We start from the raw sequence: 9,450 nt of genomic DNA, 5'->3' as shown, positions 1-9,450 counted from the left end.
GGGGGGGGGCGTGGGGGGTCCAAAAATCGTTTAGTTTAGAAGTCCAAATATTTATAGGTTAACATGGCAAATACTCCAAGTGAATTTATGACGAACAATATGATTATAGCGCCTCCATTACCCGGCAGGTATTCATATTTCAGAGGTTGCAACTATTGAACTTTTAATCCTTTCAGCAGGCACTAATCTACATCTTTGTTGGTCAGACGAAATAAGCTAATTACGTCTCCTTATCTCTAAAGGTCAATAGGAAATCAGGACAAATATAAGTCAGCTGTTTTTCACAGATAAATACCCCTTAAAGGGACTGTAAGCAAAATATCAAGTGACCCTCAATACTATGCTATGCCCGATTCAAAACACCGATACCCTTAAAAAGCTTTGTCTGATCAATTATAAATTATTACTGCAGGAAAAGATTAGAAACTATAATCACTTTGAAACCTAGAAAAGCGAAAATATCTTCTATATTTGAATACAATAGTTCCAACCTCTGATATTTTAACAATAGTTCCAACCTCTGATATTTTAACAATAGTTCCGACCTCTGATATTTTAACAATAGTTCCGACCTCTGATATTTTAACAATAGTTCCAACCTCTGATATTTTAACAATAGTTCCAACCTCTGATATTTTAACAATAGTTCCAACCTCTGATATTTTAACAATAGTTCCGACCTCTGATATTTTAACAATAGTTCCNTATAGTATATAGTATAGTATATAGTATATAGTATATAGTATATATAGTATATATAATATATAATAGTATATATACAATTAAATTGCCTCTTTTAAGAATCACCTGCAAAAATATTACCGACGCCATTTTTAAAAAAAAGTTTTCCAAGTAATAAAATTAATTTTCCTGGACAAAATGTTTCACCTGAAAAAAAACACAGTGAAATGATAAATCGTTTTTACTTTTTTGGATTTTGTAGTTGTAGCAAATAACTGATATAATTTCTATAAGAAATCCGTGGAAAAACTAATGACTCATGAACAACATTTTGTCGTTTAAAGCAATAAAAGTCAAGTATTTTCTTACTTTTTTCTGGGGACTTACTTATTCTATAGGATAAGTGATGGCGAGATAAGAAACATTGTGCAAGCAGAGCTTGGTGTTGCTTGGTTAAGGTAAGTTTAACGGGACTGTAAACGTAATTTCGCCTGGCGTTGCAATCTCTTTGATGATGACTTTGTAATATTTTAAAATCAAAGTTGACATTAGTGCACTTGAAAGTAATTTAGCTAGTTAGCATTTTAATTCTGTAAAGATTATCGGAAGACGACATTTAGAAATGTACAACAAATAAAATTTTGCCTAAAATTTGTCTTCTATGTTTTAAAGAAGGTAGCTTTTAAATATTTTTAATTAGGATTGCTGCCACGGAATTTTTGTCACGCAAGCTAAATAAAGAATGCAAGCACAGGTAAAGAATAGATGGATTTTTTAAAAGAAATGTTTTTTCTTTAACAAAAAGTCAGAACTGTTGTGTTGATATCAAGCTAGACACGTGACCGGTTTCATTTAATTTCACTCCATATTTCATCCCACAGTCGTCATACCTTGAAAGGATATATTTCATTGAGGGATTTTAAAATGCCCACATTGGATATCGTGATCAAATTAAAGCGTTCGAGATTTGAGATAGTCCACACAAAGATCCCACCTTTGAGCAAGTGAATTTTTATGATTTGTAAAACAATACAGGAACCCAATTTTTCGTTTTATTGAGACATAAAACTGTGAAATAAGAAGACATCGATATTTAATCGAGCTTGAGTATTTAATATTGATATAAGCATGCAGGCAGTTAGTTTTAAGCAGTGCTTAGGATCCGTTTAATTTTGATGCGGATCCGGATCCTAGATCCTCACTGGAAAAAAATGGATCCGGACTAGATTAGAAATTTTTACATATTTATCATATCTGGATTGAAAAGTATTTAACGTTATTTTATAGATTTCAATTAAATCATAGCAGAGTCTTCGATTTACTGAATTTTTTCAACAAAAAATGATTTTCAAATTTTTTGTTTTATTTTTTTCGCTTATTTTATCCTAAACTTGATGAACCATTCAAAAATGAGAAACTTTTTAAATATCTCTTTTTTCAAAGGTTCACATTTGGGTTTTATGAGTAAAAAAGTTTTAATTGCAGTTTTTGGTTGATATTTTACTCCTTGGATCCGGATCCCTGGATCCGCATCATATTTTTGCGGATCCAGATCTAGGAAGCCAAAATCTTGCGGATCCAACGGATCCGGATCCGGATCCTAAGCACTGGTTTTAAGAGTAGCTGAAGTTAAATGGACCTGTTCCCTGCACAATTGCTGTGTTTCATGTTCTTTGGACAATAATAAAGTATCAAAATTTCAAACTTAAGTCTGATAGTCGTCTTTATATTCTACGACTTTATGGGTCTGACAGCACAGCCCACTGTGCTGTTTAATTAGCAGGACTTTAATGAAAAAAATTAAAAGGTATACACAGATTAAAAAGAAACCCCTTAAAATGGAGGGATCCTTCTAATTCTGGAAGGATTCTTCAAACTGAAGGATCCTTCAAACTGGAGGATCCTTCTAATTGGAGGGATCGTAAAAACAAATTGGAAATTGAAAAATATTGATGAATGGGTTTCTAGAAATTTTCCTTTCATAAGAAAACTATAAAAATCAACAAGAACAAAAACATTTTTAATCTAGGAATTTCTTGCATTGTCCTATTTCTTCGCAGCCATCAAAAGATGGTTATCAATAGAAAACGATTTCATAAGAACCTCATTTTAAAATTTTAATATTTTAGACTTATAAAAAAAAAAAAAAAATTGTCAGCATAGATCGATTAAAAAATTATTTTGATTGTACAGTGCTGGTACAGCGCATACTACTCATTAAGCTGAGTATAAAGACGATATTTAGGCTTTTAGTATTCAGAACGCTAAAGTTCTATAAAGCCATAGAGAATAGAATATATATATAGAGAGGAATTAACTAGAAAAAAGTGTAAAACGGCCATTTTGTTGTACTGTTTCCATACTGCAGGTGTACTTCACATATTTATGCTATATAACCTGTTGGGCCCTGGAATATCATTTTATAGAAAATCTAAAATTATTGTTAAAAGAAAACCAAATTATGAAATAGGCTGGTTTCATAATTGACCAATGATCATTTCACATAGACTCTATGCCTTCCACTTTACAAACGATGATTTTCCGTTATAACTATAAATCAAATGATGTTTTTATTCACCTAATTCATTATAAAGTTTATTTAACAGTTTAAAAAATTCGAAATTGAAATGGATAGTCTAGGGAACATACTGTATTAATGTACTCTACTGCATATAATTTGTGAACATTTACATGATTTGTACACTTTGAACTCCCTTTCAGGGTGAAAGGGACTGAAAAAATTCATACCGAGAGATTCTTTTAATTCCTCTCTAATATATATTCTATTCTCTATGTATATAGCATGTTCAATGTTCATTGTTGTCTTTTTTTTTAAAGGTTGCCATAGATTTTGTAATTTGCAATTGATTTTTTAAGCAGTTGCCTGAATATTTTTGGATATACATTGAAGATATAATTAACGATTAAAAATTACAACATTTTCTTCAATGAAGACGACAATTATTTTTAAGTTTTCTGGTGAACACTGTATATTTTATAGAATATTATGTACTGTGAACTACAATGCTGCTAGGCGGGGAACGTATTCAAAACATGCTGTAGAGGTATGTACAGTGTACAGTGTACAGTAAGGTGTAAACAAATGATTACTAATTTTTAAAAATGGTGTGTGCGATGAATGCAGTAACATTGCACATTTTCACTGTTGTACTGTACAACAGTAAAGTACAGTACAACAGTACAATTAACCAATACAGCACAACAGTACAGTACAACAGTACAGTACAAAAGTACAGTACAACAGTACAGTACAACAGTACAGTACAACAATACAGAACACCAGTACAGAACTACAGTACAGTACAACAGTACAGTACAACAGTACAGTACAACAGTAAAGTACGACAGTACAGTACACAGTACAGTACGACAGTACAGTACAACAGTACAGTACAACAGCACAGTAAACAGTACAGTACAACAGTACAGTACAACAGTACAGTACAAAAGTACAGTACAATAGTACAGTACAACAGTACAGTACAACAGTACAGTACAACAGTACAGTACAACAGTACAGTACAACAGTACAGTACAACAGAACAGTACATTAGTACAGTACAAAGGTAAAGATCAAGAGTACAGTTCAACAGTACAGTACACCAGTACAGTACAACAGAACAGTACAACAGTACAGTACAATGGTAAAGTTCAAGAGTACAGTACAACACTACAGAAAAACAGTACAGAACAACAGTACAGTACAACAGTGAAGTACAACAGTACCGAACAAAAATACAGTACAAAATAACAGTTCAACATTACAGTACAAAAGTACAGTACAACAGTAAAGTACAACAGTTCAGCACAAAAGTACATTTCAACAGTACAGTACAAAATTACAGTAAAGCAGTACAATACAACGGTACACTACAGCAGTACAGTCCAATAGTACAGAAAAGCAGTACAGAACAACAGTTAAGTACAACAGTACAGAACAACAGTACAGTTTAGCGGTACAGTACATAATATATCTAACATTCACCTCTTTCTCTTGACACTAGCTGATACAATTCTCAATTTCTAAAATCAATTTATAACAAAAAGGCAGTCAACATTAAAGAAATCCCAGTAATACTTTTTTCCCAATTATGAGACTTTAAACCAGTATTATCTCAAAAGTTAATAAGGCTTTTTCTTAAAATTGTTGATTTCCTGAAAGTGTTATTATTATTGTAACAATATAATATTTTGAATTATAATACAAGACATAATTGTGATTAATGATGAGCATTCTCGGTTTATTTAAAGTTCAATGGCGTCATCAAAGTAACATCCTTTCTAAGTGACTCTGTAGGAAAAGCAGTCAATTTTCAATTAAAATAAGAAATTTGCTAAGATTGAAAACGACTTTTAAGATTCTGAGATTTATTTGAATTTCCTCTTGTTCTACAATACTAATCTCTTGGGTTTTAAGGTTGGATCATTGTTTCTTATCAGCCATCTGCCTTACAATATGTCTGCTAAAAAACAGCTGATTTCAGCTGCAAGGGATGGAAGGCTATCAGCTTTATATTACCAAGGTAAAACTTTTTGTCAGAGGAAGAGAATGTGTGTGCTAATCTGTACGTGATGTGTCAGGATTGGGAGAAAACTGAATTCGTGTTCTAAACTCAAAACAAGATATTTCCTACTTTATACTTTTTTGATCTCTCTTTCGCTCTTGTTGGCGGAATTTTATTGAGAGACTAAAATACGACTGAAAACATTCCAGTTTATAATATTCCGACATAGTTATTTTTTCGTGATTTTGTGTTCATATCCAACCACCTTGGGGGAGTGGGACACATGACGATTGCATAAATAAATATTTTTTTTCCATTTCTAAAATTAAAGGAATTAAGTCTCTGTTACAAACGCAAATGTATTAAAAACCTGATGGGGTAAACCTTTGATATTTTAAACTTATTCGATCCATCAGAATTTATAGTTTGTTAGAGTTGTGGTGAAGACTAGGTTTCAAGAAGGTTCTTGAGGGAAAAGGATCGAGAAACCAAGTTTTTTAGAAAAAAATATTTGTTTGTTTAAACCATTCAAATAAATTCCATGAATTTTTGTGAAAACAGTGTTTCTTCACGCTTTGGGATTGAATGCACTAAATCTTTACCGACAAAAAAATGACCTTTTTACATAGTTTAACTCAGAATTTTTCAACTTTTTTTAATGGGTTCTATACTTATAAGACCTAAATCTCAGAAATAATAAAAAAAAATTAAATAGCAATAAAGTATGCGATTGTAGTTTTAAAGAGGTCCATATTAATTAATTAAAAACTAAAAATCTGCATCATTCCATCATCAAGAGGTTTAAAAAACGACGTTTTATAAATTCTTTCGATGTCTCCGAAGCTCTGTGTTATACTGTCAAATTATCTGTGAAATTTTTGTTAAAATACTTAATAAATGACAAAATATAAATAAAAAACTAAATCTTGAATTAACAGTCAGTGCACTGCTCCTTCAGTTTTTTTAAACAATCATTCTTTCTCTAATGGATAAAACTGAATGTATAATAGATAAAAATGGATAAAAATGAGTGTATAATGGATAAAAATGGATGTATAATGGATAAAAATAGATGTATAATGGATAAAATGGATGAATAATGGATAAAAATGGATGTATAATGGATAAAAATGGATGTATAATGGATAATAACTATAGCTTACTGGGCTATTCAAACAGCCATTTTTCTTGTAAATCCTTTTACTAATATTTTTTGTGCTTTTAAATTACCTGGGATAAAAATACTTTCGTTCGATTTCCACAATTTTGATTAAAAAAATAAACTTTGAACGAAATTTTTTATATCCAATTTAATGCAAAGAAATGGCAGTCCACATTTTGGAACTGCCAGGACTAAGGAAATTTTCTGGTGGAATTATTGTTGAAAGAAAAACATTTATAAAAGTAGGGCGAAAAATTGATATCGCAAGTTATTTAAAAGATCAAATCTTGAAATTTTTAAAAACAAAATTGAAATTTTTTACTTAAAAAAGTATTTGTGAGTTAGTTCGGTAAATTCAAAGCCCAGAGTGTTGCGATACTTTCTCTGAAACTTGCTGTAACTTTCAGAGCAGATACAATGTTTGTCATAATGTATGTGATGTTTAGTCAAGTTTGTACAAAAACGAATTAAGACCAGATAAGTTTATTACCCAGCAAGTTAAATAGTCAAAAGCTCAAATTATTCACAGGAAAGGGGGCGCGAAGCCTAGCACTTGATATTTCTAATTTTTCAAAATTTACCATGTTACATTAATACACATCTTGTAAACTTTAAGACTGAAATTTTGATTAGATCAAAAGATTTAGCCATAGATAAAGATAGATTGCGCATAAGACGACATTTTTCATCTTGAAAGATATAAATGTGCAGAGATGTTTTAAAGATATTCCTATTATAAAGATTAACTAGGTCGGTTGTGAACATTGGCTGTTCTTATGTCATTGAGAACGTGATCTCAAAGTTCACAAGGCCTCATTTACGGAGTGACGTTTTCAATTCACAACGGTACCACTTAATCTTTTTAATTCCTTTTCACGTCACATTTACAAAGAACCCATAATTGATGATTTTTATTTATAAAAGATATTTCACATTTATTCTCGATCAGATACAGTATTTAAGGGGACCGTAGAGGCTTTATAACGATGCAATAATGCAGGAGGGAATTTTACATTGCCTACTTTTTTAACGATTTGAATTCGGAGGGGGGAGTAGGGGTGTTTCAGACATGAGAAAATGATGATTTAAAATTTAAATGATCTTTAATTTGGTTGAATTTGAACAAATCCAAATGCGTCACATGCTAATCTACAGGGTGTCCCAAAAAACATGGGAATTCAGTGAGAATTGTATATCGTCTTTGCTATGAATTAGCATTGTAATACCTAATTTCAAAAGCCATAATATTATTANTTGTCTGATCAATTATAAATTATTACTGCAGGAAAAGATTAGAAACTATAAACACTTTGAAACCTAGAAAAGCGAAAATATCTTCTATATTTGAATACAATAGTTCCAACCTCTGATATTTTAACAATAGTTCCAACCTCTGATATTTTAACAATAGTTCCAACCTCTGATATTTCAACAATAGTTCCAACCTCTGATATTTTAACAATAGTTCCGACCTCTGATATTTTAACAAAAGTTACAACCTCTGATATTTTAACAATAGTTCCGACCTCTGATATTTTAACAAAAGTTCCAACCTCTGATATTTCAACAATAGTTCCAACCTCTGATATTTTAACAATAGTTCCAACCTCTGATATTTTAACAATAGTTCCGACCTCTGATATTCTAACAATAGTTCCAACCTCCGATATTTTAACAATAGTTTCACTCATCAATTAGAACAAAAAGTTTTATTTAAAAAGATCTTAAGAATTGATTTTTAGAATGCTTGATGTAGAGATAAAAGAACCAATTAAACTTCAAGGTAAAATATTTAATTAAATTTTAAAATTTTAAGAAAATTTTTTTTAGAGAAATATTTGTTTCAGGAGGCTCCCGTAAAAAACGCGACGTTTGCAGGTTAAATTAAATTTTAAATAATTCAAAATTAATACTTTTTTTAATCGATCATCCAGTTTTGGTTGGAGTAATATGATCATTTATCACTATGTCTCGAGTAATAAAGAATGGTCAAAAAATTGAAATATGCAAATAGTTTACTGCAAGAACAAAGGGGACATTTTGTTCACTGAAGTAAAATATATAATAAAGCTCTTCGCTATATTTTAATGTTAGCAAAAGCTGGTCAAACGGTTATACCGAATGGGTTGACTGAGGGAACCCATAGAAAAAAAAACATTTTTTAAATTAAAAATTATAACTCCACGGGCAACGCCGGGCACTTCAACTAGTAATATATATATAAATACAATATGACAAAAAGGGACATTTATTTTGTAATAAAATATTAGTTATTAAGAAATCATTAATTATATTAAAAGTAATAAGCATGAAAGTATGATAATATATTGGTTGGAACATGCTAAGCAAAGCTACGCTAATAGAATCGTCATTTTCATTATTTATTATATTGCAATCATAAATATAAACAATTTGATATATAACTTTTTATTTACAACTACGCACCCATCTTCTACTTCACCTGTGAACATTTTCTCTTTGTATACATTATTATGACAATAACAAAAAAGTTCGCGGATTAAAATATATTTTTTCGTGGATTTTTAAAATTATGCGAAAAAATAAAATCTTTGGAGACAATTTTTTGTAACTTTGAGCATCCATTCTGTTACCATAAACAATTTGGGCCTGATGCTAGCTGATACAATTCTTAATTTCTAAAATTAATTTTGAGATTACAAAAAGGCAGTCAACATTAAAGAAATCCCAGTAATACTTTTTTCCCAATTATGAGACTTTAAACCAGTATTTTCTCAAAAGTTAATAATGCTTTTTCTTAAAATTGTTGATTTCCTGAAAGTATTATTATTATTGTAACAATATCATATTTTGAATTATAATACAAGACGTAATTGTGATTAATTTTAAATTATAATACAAGACATAATTGTGATTAATGATGACTATTCTCGGTTTATTTAAAGTTCAAAGACGTCATCAAAGTAACTTCCTTTCTGAGTGACTCTGTAGGAAAAGCAGTCAATTTTCAATTAAAAAAAAGAAATGTGCTAAGATTGAAGACGACTTTTAAGATTCTGAAATTTATTTGAATTTCCTCTTGTTTTACAATATCAATCTCTT

General features: G+C 30.4%; 1 protein-coding gene and 1 long non-coding RNA gene across 2 annotated transcripts in view; both read left to right on the top strand.

Annotated features, from left to right (window-relative positions):
• Positions 1-8,257, top strand: part of LOC111705603 (ras-related protein RabX) — a gene marked incomplete in the record, with an annotated part of 13,113 nt that extends 4,856 nt beyond the window's left edge. The window contains 3 exon segments of the mRNA XM_023478199.1: positions 58-128; positions 8,112-8,152; positions 8,217-8,257. Coding sequence (XP_023333967.1) covers positions 58-128; positions 8,112-8,152; positions 8,217-8,257 — 153 coding nt within the window.
• LOC111705604 (uncharacterized) lies at positions 1,015-5,219 on the top strand. Its single transcript, XR_002766054.1, has 4 exons — positions 1,015-1,139; positions 1,382-1,435; positions 3,683-3,746; positions 5,120-5,219. It is a non-coding gene; the product is annotated as an uncharacterized LOC111705604 (long non-coding RNA).
• Positions 8,258-9,450: the final 1,193 nt, after the last annotated feature.

The sequence above is a fragment of the Eurytemora carolleeae genome, unplaced genomic scaffold (assembly GCF_000591075.1).
Source record: "Eurytemora carolleeae unplaced genomic scaffold, Eaff_2.0 scaffold661, whole genome shotgun sequence".
Taxonomy (NCBI): Eukaryota; Metazoa; Arthropoda; class Copepoda; order Calanoida; family Temoridae; genus Eurytemora; species Eurytemora carolleeae.
This window is presented reverse-complemented; position numbering and strand designations above follow the sequence as displayed.